The sequence below is a fragment of the Phocoena sinus genome, chromosome 1, assembly GCF_008692025.1.
Source record: "Phocoena sinus isolate mPhoSin1 chromosome 1, mPhoSin1.pri, whole genome shotgun sequence".
In the NCBI taxonomy this organism is placed as follows: Eukaryota; Metazoa; Chordata; class Mammalia; order Artiodactyla; family Phocoenidae; genus Phocoena; species Phocoena sinus.
The window spans coordinates 66,103,360-66,117,579 of NC_045763.1; the positions used below are offsets into that span (position 1 = coordinate 66,103,360).

Below are 14,220 nucleotides of genomic sequence, written 5' to 3' on the forward strand. Positions count from 1 at the left end.
TTTTTTGTTTTGCTCCTCTGATTGGATGAATTCTACTGCCCTATCTCTGAGTTTGCTCACTCTTTCTTTTGCTTATCTAGTCTGCTGTTGAACTCCTCTAATGAATTTTTCAGTTCAATTTTTACATTCTTCAGCTCTGTGATTTCTGTTGATACTTTACCTATATTTTCTATCTCTCTGTTGAAATTCTCATTATACTTATGCATTGCTCTCCTGACTTTGGTGAGCATCTTAATGACCTTTATTTTGAATTATATCAGGTAAATCATGTATCTCCATTTCATTAAAATCTGTTTCTAGAGATTTATCTGTTCTTTTGTTTGGAACATAATCCTCTGTTTCTTCATTTTCCTTGATTCTATGTGTTGGTTTCTGTGCATTAGATAAAACAGCTGCCTCTCTGAGTCTGGTTTCTTGTAGGAGATAAACCTTAATATTCACCCCAGCCCCAGCTCTTAACTGTCTCTCAAACCTTTGTGCATGTCCAAGTTGCTTTCTTTGTTCTTAGTGGCTCTTAGTAGTTGAGTAGTGCCAAGATCTGTCAGTGTCCCAAAGGGGAGGATCTCAGTCAGTGATAGATGCAGGCTGATTGGAAGTCAGACCCTCAGACACCAGCTTTTAAAGTACATAAATAGATCTCTTTCAGGGAAAGACTGGGAAATGAGCATTTCAGTCTGCTCCCTCTGCACTGACAGCTGAGGGGACAGCCAGTTAAGACGTGTTTTTTTGTTTGCTACAGTTGTCCCATTTCATTGTGGGACCAATGAAATGCAAGCCCCATGGGCCACCAGAGCCAGATCAAGGGGTGTGTCCCCTGGGTGGCAGTTGCAAAAGCTCGTGCACTAGATGTGTGCACAAGTTCCTACCAGGTAGTCAGTACAACTTGGAGCTGCCAGAGGGAGAACACAGAGACAGTGCCCACTGGCCTCCTCCAGGCTCTGGGGAAGACTGTAGTCATCCCCAGATGTGTGCATATTAGAAGTCTAACCCTCATGCAGCAGCTATTGAAGTATGCAAATAGCTTTCTTTCAGGAAAAGCCTGGGAGATGGGTGTTTCTGTCTGTTCCCTCTGAGATGAGTCTGGGGGAAATAACCACAGTGAGTTAAGAACTTCCTTTTTTTTTTTGCGGTACGCGGGCCTCTCACTGTTGTGGCCTCTCCCGTTGTGGAGCACAGGCTCCGGACACGCAGGTTCAGCAGCCATGGCTCACGGGCCCAGCCACTCCGCGGCATGTGGGATCTTCCTGGACTGGGCACGAACCCGTGTCCCCTGCATCGGCAGGCGGACTCTCAACCACTGTGCCACCAGGGAAGCCCCGAAAACTTCTTTGTTTACAATAGTCTTATGAGTCTCATGGATGCAAGCCCTGTTGGCTTTCAGAGCTAGGTGTTTTGAGGGCCTGTCCCTTGGGTCAAGAGTCTTAAAAGTTGGGGCACTAGATGTGGGGTTCAAACCTTTCATTCCTCAGGGACAGGCTGGGATTTGGGCATTTCCTCCCAATTGTATGGCACTGAGCCAGGCCTGGGGTTTATGGTAAACTGTGTCTCAGCCTTTCCTACACATTTTGATGTGGGTATTTCCTTGTTCACCTGATACGTAGGAGTCACTCAGCTAGTTTCTGGATTTCTTTCAGAGGGAATTGCTCTGTGTGTAGCTGTAGATCCAGTGTGTCCATGGGAGGAGGTGAGTTAGAAGCCTCTTATGTTGCTGTCTTGGATTTGAACTCTCTGAAATCCATGGATTTCTTGGCTATATTCCTGAAGACTGAGATCCTTGAGAAAACTCTGTGTCTTGTTTCCTAGAGTGATTCCAACCTTTTGCATAGTGACTGGCCCTTTGGAGACCTCACAAATGATATATTATAATATTGAATATGAAAGTGCTTTGTTAAAAAAAAGGACATGTAAGTTTCACCCTAATTACTCTTCTTTCATTTAATTTTTTCCATTATTATCAGAAAATTAAGGCCAGGTAGGTTGAGTCCAATGCCCAAAGGTCAACAACGGAAAGATGTAAAGTCAGGATTTGACTCTAGAGTATATTCTTTCAACAAAATGTTTTATCTCTTGTTCTTTCAAAGGGCTTTGATAAGTAAGGTAACTCATTGCCTCAGCTCATGTACTTTCAAGAATTTTATTTTTGGACAATTTGGAGGGAATATAAAAGTATTAGATTTTTTGGTAGAAACTTGTAATGCATATTAATATATAAATAAGCAAATAAAAATTACTCATAATTCTATTTTATAATATCTGTCATTAATTCTTTTTCAAAATAAAAAAAGTTTAATATTCTCCTGCCTACATGCTCACAGTGAACAATTGAAACAGTTCAAGAAGGTATAAATAGCAACAAGAATGGTCTTTTAAAATGTAAAGCGGATTGTATCACTCTCTTGATGAACACCCTTCCATGGCCTTCCTGCACTTATACATCAAATCCAAATACTTTTAAAGGGCACATAGAACCATAAAATCTGACTCCTATCTGGTTCTCAGACATCTTCTCATTCCACTCCCCTTTTTCTTTGCTACACTCCAGCCTCCTGGGCTTCTTTCTGTTCCAGAAGTACCATAGGCTCATTCCTGCCTCAGGACCTTTGCCCTTGTCACTGGCTTTAAAGATCTTACCAAGGCTTTTGAAAGGCTGCCTTCTTCCTAGCCTTCATATTTCAATTTAAAAGTCACCTACTCATGAAAGTCCTAACCTGCCCCATGCAACCACGAGGCAGCTCATTATATACCAGTCATTCTCTATGGGGCCACCTGTTTTGTTTTTTCCTTTATAACATTTATCATACAATTTGAAATTATCCTTGATTGTTTACATCTTTATTGTAATTGCCCTCTAATTGAATGTAAGCTTCATGAGTGCAGGTAGCTTGTCTATTTGTTTGCACTATAACCTCTGCCTTTAGAACACTATCAGAAACATAATAGTGACTCAGTAAACACATAAATAAAAATAAAAATATAATCCCACTACCCAGAAATAATTAATGTAGGAATGTGTATATCCTTTCATATACAGGTGTTTTTTGATACGTGATATTCATATATATCACAAGGCAGAATTATACTATACATGGCATTTATTATACTAAATTATATAATTATACTAAATCATGGCGTAACCTGATTTCTTGAATTAACAAAATATCATGGGTGTATTTCCATGTCAATAAATACATCTCTACTCAATCACTTTTAATGATTAAATAGTATTTTATTATGTGACTGTACCGTAACTCATTTTTTTTTTTACATCTTTATTGGAGTATAATTGCTTTACAATGGTGTGTTAGTTTCTGCTTTATAACAAAGTGAGTCAGTTATACATATACATATGTTCCCATATCTCTTCCCTCTTGCGTCTCCCTCCCTCCCACCCTCCCTATCCCACCACTCCAGGCGGTCACAAAGCACCAAGCTGATCTCCCTGTGCTATGCGGCATGCCTCTCTCGCACTTTGTCACAGCTTACCCTTCCCCCTCCCCATATCTTCAAGTCCATTATCTAGTAGGTCTGTGTCTTTATTCCTGTCTTACCCCTAGGTTCTTCATGATATTTTTTTTCTTAAATTCCATATATATGTGTTAGCATACTGTATTTGTCTTTCTCCTTCTGACTTACTTCACTCTGTATGACAGACTCTAGGTCTATCCACCTCATTACAAATAGCTCAATTTCGTTTCTTTTAATGGCTGAGTAATACTCCATTGTATATATGTGCCACATCTTCTTTATCCATTCATCTGATGGTGGACACTTAGGTTGTTTCCATCTCCAGGCTATTGTAAATAGAGCTGCAATGAACATTTTGGTACATGACTCTTTTTGAATTATGGTTTTCTCAGGGTATATGCCCAGTAGTAGGATTGCTGGGTCATATGGTAGTTCTATTTGTAGTTTTTTAAGGAACCTCCATACTGTTCTCCATAGTAGCTGTACCAATTCACATTCCCACCGGCAGTGCAAGAGGGTTCCCTTTTCGCCACACCCTCTCCAGCATTTATTGTTTCTAGATTTTTTCATGATGGCCATTCTGACCGGTGTGAGATGATATCTCATTGTAGTTTTGATCTGCATTTCTCTAATGATTAATGATGTTGAGCATTCTTTCATGTGTTTGTTGGCACTCTGTATATCTTCTTTGGAGAAATGTCTATTTAGGTCTTCTGCCCATTTTTGGATTGGGTTGTTTGTTTTTTTGTTATTGAGCTGCATGAGCTGCTTATAAATTTTGGAGATTAATCCTTTGTCAGTTGCTTCATTTGCAAATATCTTCTCCCATTCTGAGGGTTGCCTTTTCATTTAGTTTATGGTTTCCTTTGCTGTCCAAAAGTTTTAAGTTTCATTAGGTCCCATTTGTTTATTTTTGCTTTCATTTCCATTTCTCTAGGAGGTGGGTCAAAAAGGATCTTGCTGTGATTTATGTCATAGAGTGTTCTGCCTATGTTTTCCTCTAAGAGTTTGATAGTTTCTGGCCTTACATTTAGGTCTTTAATCCATTTTGAGTTTATTTTTGTGTATGGTGTTAGGGAGTGTTCTAATCTAATTCTTTTACATGTTGCTGTCCAGTTTTCCCAGCACCACTTACTGGAGAGGCTGTCCTTCCTCCACTGTATATTCCTGCCTCCTTTATCAAAGATAAGGTGACCATATGTGCCTGGGTTTATCTCTGGGCTTTCTATCCTGTTCCATTGATTTACCTTTCTGTTTTTTTTGCCAGTATCATACTGTCTTGATTACTATAGCTTTGTAGTATAGTCTGAAGTCAGGGAGCCTACTTGCTCCAGCTCCGTTTTTCATTCTCAAGATTGCTTTGGCTATTCGGGGTCTTTTGTGTTTCCATACAAATTGTGAAATTTTTTGTTCTAGTTCTGTGAAAAATGCCAGTGGTAGTTTGATAGGGATTGCATTGAATCTGTAGATTGCTTTGGGTTGTAGAGTCATTTTCACAATGTTGATTCTTCCAATCCAAGAACATGGTATATCTCTCCATCTATTTGTATTATCTTTAATTTCTTTCATCAGTGTCTTATAATTTTCTGCATACAGGTCTTTTGTCTCCTTAGGTAGGTTTATTCCTAGATATTTTATTCTTTTTGTTGAAATGGTAAATGGGAGTGTTTTCTTTATTTTACTTTCAGATTTTTCATCATTAGTATATAGGAATGCCAGAGATTTCTGTGCATTAATTTTGTATCCTGCTACTATACCTAATTCATTGATTAGCTCTAGTAGTTTTCTGGTAGCATCTTTAGGATTCTCTATGTAGAGTATCATGTCATTTGCAAACAGTCACAGCTTTACTTCTTCTTTTCAGATTTGGATTCCTTTTATTTCCTTTTCTTCTCTGATTGCTGTGGCTAAAACTTCCAAAACTATGTTCAATAATAGTGGTGAGACTGGGCAACCTTGTCTTGTTCCTGATCTTAGCGTAACTCATTTAATCAATCTCCTATTGATAGACACTTAGGCTGTTTCCATTTTATTATTACTATTTCATAGTACCTATAAGATTAGGAATGTTTATGCAAATTTCCATCAGATATGTTCTAGGAGAAAAACTGCTGAATCAAAAAGAACATACAAATTTCATAAATACTTGATAAAATATGATAAATATTATCATATTTCACTACCACCAGTAGAAAATAAGATGTCTTTTTTTCCTCTCATTCTGGTCAATCCTGGAAATTTTAATCTTTTTAATTTATTTGACAACTTAATAAGCTAAAGTAATATCTCTATTAATTTGCATTTCTTTTTTAACTGTGGTTGATCAGCACTTTCTGTTATTATTGGCCATTATATCATGTTATTTCCTGTTTATCACTTTTGCCAACTTCTACACTGAATGATCATCTTTTTCTTTTTTGATTTTATAAAAGTAGTTCATATAATAAAGCTACTGACCCACTGTCAGGTATACATGTTGAAAAACTTTCTTTTTCCTGAATTTCCACTTATCTTTTAACTTTGTATACCACTTTGTGGGTTAAAGTGGGATTACTCTGTGTCATACTTTAAAATTTCTGTTACATTTTCTGGCTTTGGGGTCATGTTTAGAAAAAACTTCTTTACCCCATTATTCTATTAACATGCCCCTGCATTTTCTTCTGTTACTTTTTGGTTGTATATTTTATATATAATATTTCCATGTTTCAGTATTCATTTTGGTATAATGTATGAGATAAATATCCAATTTTATTTTATATTCATGAATGTCATTTCAGTTAACTCAATACCACTTATTTAATAATATACTCTTTGGCTACTGACTTGGAATCCCATCTTTATCACATTCAAAATTGATATTTGTAATTGTATTTATTTCTTTCTGCTAGTTCTATGATAATTTCACACTGTTTTAAGGATTGAAATCTGATATTTTCATAAATATTTTCACTTACTACTAAAAACTGTCAGAATCATTTAAAGTAACTTATCTTTTCAAATTAATACACATTTATATAAGAATTAAAACAATTGAGAGGCTTAAAATATATATATTTTGGAATACAATAGGTGGTTTGTAAACAAGTATATAAATTTACCAAATGATAATTGTGGTATCAGAAATCAGAGAGGAAAAAGAGCATATTTTTCAACAAACTATTCTGAGATCAACTGGTGCTGCAATTGGAAAAAAAGAAAGTTTGATTCTTACTTCATTCCATACACAAAAATAAATCCCAAGTGCATTAGAAATTTATAACTTCTAATAAACCATAGACATACTAGAGAAATATAGCTAAATGTTATTTTCAGGAGAAGGAAGGCAATTATAATCATGACACAAAATCCAAAAACTATAAAGAAAATTAACATAATCAATTCTTAAAAATATAAACATACATTTTTAATGGCTCCCTTATATTTTATTAAATACATGGGCCATAATTTACTACCATCCACATATTGTTAGATATCTGTATAGTTTCCAGTATACTGTTATTGTAAATAATACTTTAAAGAACATATCTGTTACACTAGGATTGTCTTTGAATGATCTTTATGTACTGAAATTGTGGTATCCCATTTTTGTTGGAAATAAGTGGGTCATTGGCTTAGGTCTGGGAAACGTTTCCCTTTTAAAAATAGCCTGTTTTAAAGAACTAGAGATTTGTGTGATCTTTTTACCACCTGGTGCTTTCTTTGTCCTTCATAGTGTGAAGGTTTTGTTGGCAATGTCTAGGAGCTTTAGAATTACTGAGGTTAAGATAAGAATTACCATCCTAGATCAGAATTTAGTCTAGTTGTCTCTAATAGGCAATGAGGACCTTTTGTAGATGTCAGCTTACCCGCCATAAACTCAACCTGACATGATTAAGGATTTACCCCCCAACCTCACCAAAATTTCTGGTTTCTCTTGATTGTCCATAATAATTCTACTCCGTGTGTGTTGTTAACCCTTTCCTAAACCTATTTTTAAAATCTGTTTATCTCTTGGAATAATAAGCTCCAAGTTATGGGTGGGCAACATGGGGACACAATAGAAATATTCTGAGACTCCTATTTGCTGTTTTTGGTGGTAGAGAGCGCTGCTGCTGCCTTGGTTTCTTACCCTTTCAATACTAACTTTTATAGAAACTGAATTGGTTATGAAGAACCAGGGTATTGAGTAAAAACTCGGGTATTACCAGAAAAGAAATGGACCAGTGAGAAAGGAGAAAAAAATTTCTAAAAATATGAAATCGATGTTTCTGTTTTGTTTTCTCTTTATGATGAAGAAAGAAAACTTGCTTTCATAAATGAAAACTTCTGTTATAATTAACATTAGAAAGGAATTTAATGGAACATTCCCCCTTGTTTGTTTCAGCTACTTAGGGTCATTGTCGGCAGCAGGCTAGTTGTCTTGAAAAGCTGGCCTGCCACTCATTGAAGACTTTCTAGGTGTGCCCCTCACTTTGAAAGGTGGAGTGATTTATCAGTAGACACTGTGGCAAAAACAATTCTAACAACTGCACTGTCTAGCTTTTTAGCAGCTCCTCAGAACTCAGTCTTCCAATAGCCCATTTCATAAGGCATTTTAAAATATGGTTTCTGATAAAATCACTGGTCCAATTCACCCAGTACAATTATATTTTTACTAAGCAGAGTCTTCATGTGTTCTAATAAAATGCTGCAGAACAATGACATCTTGTCTTAAGTCATATAGTATGAAACATCCCACCTGCTTATAAACTGCCTCTGGGGAAAAGGGGAGGGAAGTCCTTTATTATGAACTTCAATCCTCTTATGAGTAGGATGTGAAAGTGATTTCTAGGTTCCAGCTTAGACAGTAAAATCAGACAAAGCAAAGTGGCCATACTCACTCATTGGGGGTGCCCTTTTGGCCACAAAAGTGGCCTTGGCTGTCTGTAGGATAGGCCACTCTTCTGGGGTCACCATTGACCCAGGCTGCAGGAACAAGAAAAGACAAAAAAAATCAGCAACAGCTGGCTGAAGGCAGTCTGATTTGAGAAATTAGAATGCACCATTGCAACACACTAACCTCTCCCCTCAATCACAAAAGATTATTGATTTTCTTAAAAGAGTAATTTCTTAATGAAAAGTAAAATAAAATATGGCTGAATCAGTCAGAAAGCATATTTCTTATTCTCTCAGGATTCATCTGGGTTGTAGCCAAAACATGAGGTAATGCACTTAGAAAATGACATTTATTAAAATGTGAACTAGAGGGCACACTACAAATGCTTGGGTGGCAAGAAGTCACTTTTGCTAGGGCTCAAAACTAAATGACTTCATAGCAGAGCTAATAAATTTGCAGTACCCATTATGATGTAATTCTTTTGGGTTATACATAAGTGAAGACCATTACAAAAAATTCAAAGGAGTGAAACTATAACACCCAATTCAAATTGGCTAGTTCTTTATGATTCCTTATGACACTGTAAAGGCGAACAGTAGCAACTTCAGAAGTAACACATAATAAAAATTCACTGTACACTTTGTCTGATAATCTCAAAGCTGCCTATAAATATCAAGTGTTTTCAAACTTCATGAAATTAAAGATTTCGCTCTATTTTCTCTGAAGATGCTGGGTGGGCTCTACCTCATACAAACTCATAGCCCTTATATACTTATCAGCTAGACTAGAGCAACGTACATTAGCTAAATTGGGCAATACTCCCTAATTCTAACTAAATGTTTCTAATTTCTCTAATTTGATTAATACGTTTCCTAAAAATCTGGGAAATTTATTGGTCACCTAATGCTTGCCTTTGTATATGAAAAACATATCTCTTTGTCCTTTGCTTCTTTTAACATTTCCAGCTATCTCCTTACCCACATGTAATGGATTTGACAGTTCATGTTACAATCCAATCACTCTTATGTACATAGCCTGTGTGACTTGGGAAGATAAAAATAAATCAATTCTGAATGAGAATTTTAATATGGAAAAGACACTTTTCTCAATAATTTTTCTCATCCATCCAAGCCTTTCCTTTTAGTATCTGAGTACCCAGAAAAGTCTCCTTTGTCTAATTCTTTCTTCAATGTCATAGAGGCATTGACAGTTTCATCTTCTAATACCTTCTTACAAAATCTGACTCATTCGGACAGTTCTCTGCTGCCATATGCTCCCATCTTTATTTCCCAGGATAAAGAAAGTGGACTATAAATAAGGCATTTAAATGACATCTAAGTGTTCAATGTATAATGTCTCCAGGCACTATTTTATTAAATTCTTCTTTTATATCTTAGTTTGTCAGATACCTAAGAGTTCTAATTTTACCTGACTCTATACTCTGTAATATGTTTCTTTTAACTTTATCCCTAAATGGTATATTCCTTTTCTATACAATTATTAATTCAAAATGGGCACCTGAAGAAACATTTGGATTGCTAGGTTTGCTACGTAATATATTTATGACCCTGAACAAGTCACTTAAATGCTTTAGTCTTCGCTTTCCAATTTGTTACTAAAAAAATGGGTATAATAATACCCAGCCCCAAAGAATGTTGAGAATATGAAAGAAGATAAAGAAAGTGGAATGCCTAACGTGGTGCTTGGCGTGCAATATGGACTCAGTAATGATAGGTCCTGTCTTATTTGGGTTTCACAGAAACCAAACACTGAGACAAGAACTTTGATACACGTAGTTAATTTGGGAAGTGATTAAGTGGGGGCGAAGAGAGTGAGACAGGGAAGGGAGCAAAGCCAATAAAGTGCATGTTAACGAGTGGGATACTGTTATGGGTGAGGTGACTCCACGCTGCTGGGGACCTTCTGAGGAACCATGGAGAACATCTGCCCATGTTGCCATGTCAGTGGGCATGATAAAACTATCTGCCATAGCTGCAAGCAAACTTGGAAGGACTGAGGGGATATGGGGTGGGGCATCAGCAACACCTGCTGTAGTTTTTTTTCTTTTTTCATCATCAGCCACTCAGCTAAATATCTTACTAAATGACAGCTCTGTGTCCTGTACTAGAAGTCAATACCAGTATAGTTTATGTCAGAGTTCTCAACAAACACATGAAAAGGAGAGAATAAAGTTTGTAGAAGGCTTGGAGAAGAGGTGGGACCTGGAAAAGACTAGAAAATGACTAAGATTTGAGAAGGAATCTGGAAGGTGACAAGGAGTAGGGAAAGAATTATAGATTGAGGAAACAGTATAATAATAAGAGCTTCAATTTACTAATTGCTTACATGTATCAAGTACTATGCTAAATATATTATATCCATTTCTCATTTGAGTCTCACAATAACCCTATGAAGTAGATATGTTCACCTCTGATATTATTTGCAGCTCAGAGTTTTATTTACTTCTCAAGATCACCCAGGTTTTAAGTGGCATAAACAGGGTTTGAACTTAGGAGTGTTGCTCTCTAGGGCTCATGCTTTAAACATTAGACTATAGTCACTATACTGCTGCCTACTAAAGGATAGATTAGGAATGAGCTTGTTAACACTGGAAACAACAAGGATATCAGCTAAATGAGGATGAGCAGTATGTTAGACACATATGGTAGGAAAGGAGATAACACAGGTAATTTTGGAGCCTCTGCCACCTGTAAAGAAGAGCTTTGTACTTGGCAGGAGAAGGAGAGAGTCTGGTTGACAGGGATCTGATGCCCAAGACAAAGGAAAGGAAGATGAACATCTTCCTTTGTCAAGGGAAGAGTTCTCCTTCCTGATTTTGTAGTTTTGAATTATGGCAGGTGGCTGTTTACTAAGCTGCTGCTACACCTCTCCATGTATCCTCTGACACAGAAGTTTTGCTGCATATGCTCTGTGTTTGAGCTGGAACATCAAGTCTGAGCTGAAAGCTTCAAGGGCCAGTTCAACCAAGTCACCTCAGTCAAGGGTATCTAGTTTGCTTTATCTTCTCCATTAAGTCCACATCTCTCCACACCTCCAGTGGAGGAATATGGCAGGGAAAAAAGGAGGAGGAAAAGGAAATATGCAGTAGCAGTCATTCTGTCCATTAGTAAAGTAAGGGGCTTCTCACATTTTACTCCCTTTCTTGGAATTTCCCTATTCATGGAATTTCTAGAACTCTGCTGTCCAATATGGTAGCCACTAACCACATATGTCTGCTGTGCACTTAAATGTGGCTTATCTGAAGTGAGACATAATGTAACTGCAAAATACACATCAGGTTTTAAAGAGAGTATGAACAACAACAAAAAAAGAATGTAAATATCTCATTAATACCTTTTAATTTTAAAGAGAGTATGAACAACAACAAAAAAAGAATGTAAATATCTCATTAATACTGTTCATATTGAGTATATTTGAAATGATAATATTTGGTTATGGTTAATTTCATCTTTTTATTTTAACTCCCTTAAATGTAGCTACTAGGAAATTTAACATTACACATTTGACTCACTTATGTTTCTTCTGGCTCGATCTGTTCTAGAATATTTCCCCACAAATGTCAGGACTTCTCATATAAGGTGATTAATTGTGCTGTAGCATCATGGGTTTGTATGTCAGTCCTCCTCAACTCCGTCATACCCAACACATCCTTTTTATAACGAATATTTGACAATGCTGCTTTTATGTAAATCTTGAAGTACTATTTATACATAACTCATCTACCCCCACACACAATTTCTTTTAAAAAAAAAACAATAGCTGTGATGTAAATGAGAACTAAGAAAATAAGTTCTAATTAAACAGTATGCATATCAATATTGTAAATGCTCGCATGTGACCAAGTTAGAAGACAGAGTAAAATAGGTACTTGCAGCTATAGATAGAATCACTGAATGTAACAGTTATAATTGCAGGAGGATTCAGGTGTACTGTGTAGGAGACTCAAATACTGTAAGTGGTGTTGTCAATGATACAATTTTCGTAAATGAAAAAATTTTAGTAAATTCCAACCAAAAAAGTACAATCTTTCCTCAAGTTCTCTTGGTAGTTATTAAAACCATGCAAAAATAAAAATTTGTAATTTTAAAACAGAAGTTCTAGATTCAAATATTTAAAAGCAAATTGTCACCTACATGAGTGGTACATGGGAAAGTTGGCAAGAAGCGGGGCAATTCTCGGTTTTGCAGAACTGTCCCAGATATTGCCAGGCATCTATCTTCCCTGGCTTCCACCTACCCACTAAAAGACAGTAGTACCTCCAAAACATGTGACAATCAAAAAGTCAACTCAAAATTTCTAGAAGACCCCCCCCATGCAGTGGTACTGCTCCAGTTGAGAGCCACTGATGTAGATGTTTATTCACAGTCTTAAAAATTTCCAAAATATATAGATTTCACTTGGTCTTTTCCTCCCTGATTTTTTGGGGGATATGCTATCATGGAGCTCTTTCTTATAATTTAATCCCATATACTTTTTATATTCACTAGTTTTATTTTTTGGATTCTACAGATAAGTGATATCATACAGTATTTATCTTTCTCTGTCTGAGCTATTTCACTAAGCTTATTGCCTTCCAAGTACAGCCATGCTGTTGCAAATGGCAAAATTTCATTCTTTTTTATGGCTGAGTAGTATTCCATTGTATGTATATACGCATCTTCTTTATCCATTCATCTGTTGATGGACATTTGTTTCCATATCTTGGCAATTGTAAATAATGCTGCTATGAACACTGCAGTGTATGTATCTTTTTGAATTAGTGTTTTTGTTTCTTTTGGCTATATACCCCAGAGTGGAAATGCTGAGTCATATGGTAGTTCTATTTTTTTTTTTTTTTTGCGGTTCGCGGGCCTCTCACTGCTGTCGCCTCTCCCATTGCGGAGCACAGGCTCTGGATGCGCAGGCTCAGTGGCCATGGCGCACGGGCCCAGCTGCTCCGCGGCATGTGGGATCTTCCCAGACCGGGGCACAAACCCGCGTCCCCTGCATCGGCAGGCAGACTCTCAACCACTGTGCCACCAGGGAAGCCCTCTATTTTTTTTTTTAGTACTGCATTTTCTTTTTAATATTAATTTATTTATTTAGGTTGCACCAGGTCTTAGTTGTGGCAGGCAGGCTCCTTAGTTGAGGCTCCAGGGATCCTTAGTTGTGGCTCACCAGCTCCTTAGTTGCATCAATGGACTCCTTAGTTGTGGCCTGTGGGCTCCTTAGTTGTGGCACACAAACTCTTAGTTGTGGCATGCATGTGGGATCTAGTTTCCTGACCAGAGATCAAACCCGGGACCCCTGCATTGGGAGCACAAAGTCTTATCCACTGCGTCACGCTTTTTTTTTTGTTTGTTTGTTTGAGAAACCTCCATACTGTATTCCACAGTGGTTACACCAATTTACATTCCTACCAACAGTGTACAAGAGTTCCCTTTGCTCCACATCTTTGCCAACATTTGTGATTTGTGTTATTTTTGATGACAGTTATTCTTACAGGTATGAGGTGATATCTAGTTATGGTTTTAATTTGCATTTCTCTGATGATTAGCAACATTGAGCATCTTTTCACGTGCCTGTTGGTCATTTGTATTCTTTGGAAAAATGTCTATGTTAAAATTTGTATGGAAACACAAAATACCCTAAATAGCCAAAACAATCTTGAGAAAGAATCACACTCCCTGACTTCAGACTATACTACAAAGCTATAGTAACAATAGGGTATCAGCACAAAAACAGACTTATAGATCAGTGGAACAGAACAGAGACCCCAGAAATAAGCCCATGAACTTATGGTCAACTTACAACAAAGGAGGCAAGAACATACAATGGAGAAAAGACAGTCTCTTTTTTTTTTTTTTGCTGTACGCAGGCCTCTCACTGTCGTGGCCTCT

At 36.9% G+C, this 14,220-nt stretch overlaps 1 protein-coding gene across 2 annotated transcripts in view; it reads right to left on the bottom strand.

Moving 5' to 3' along the window:
- The window catches only part of SLC44A5 (solute carrier family 44 member 5), a 166,206-nt gene that overhangs the window by 74,789 nt on the left and 77,197 nt on the right, over positions 1-14,220 (bottom strand). For both annotated transcript variants that reach the window (XM_032638801.1, XM_032638793.1), the window contains exon 3: positions 8,325-8,409. In XM_032638801.1, the coding sequence (XP_032494692.1) occupies positions 8,325-8,409 (85 nt within the window). The remainder of the gene's footprint in view (positions 1-8,324; positions 8,410-14,220) is intronic.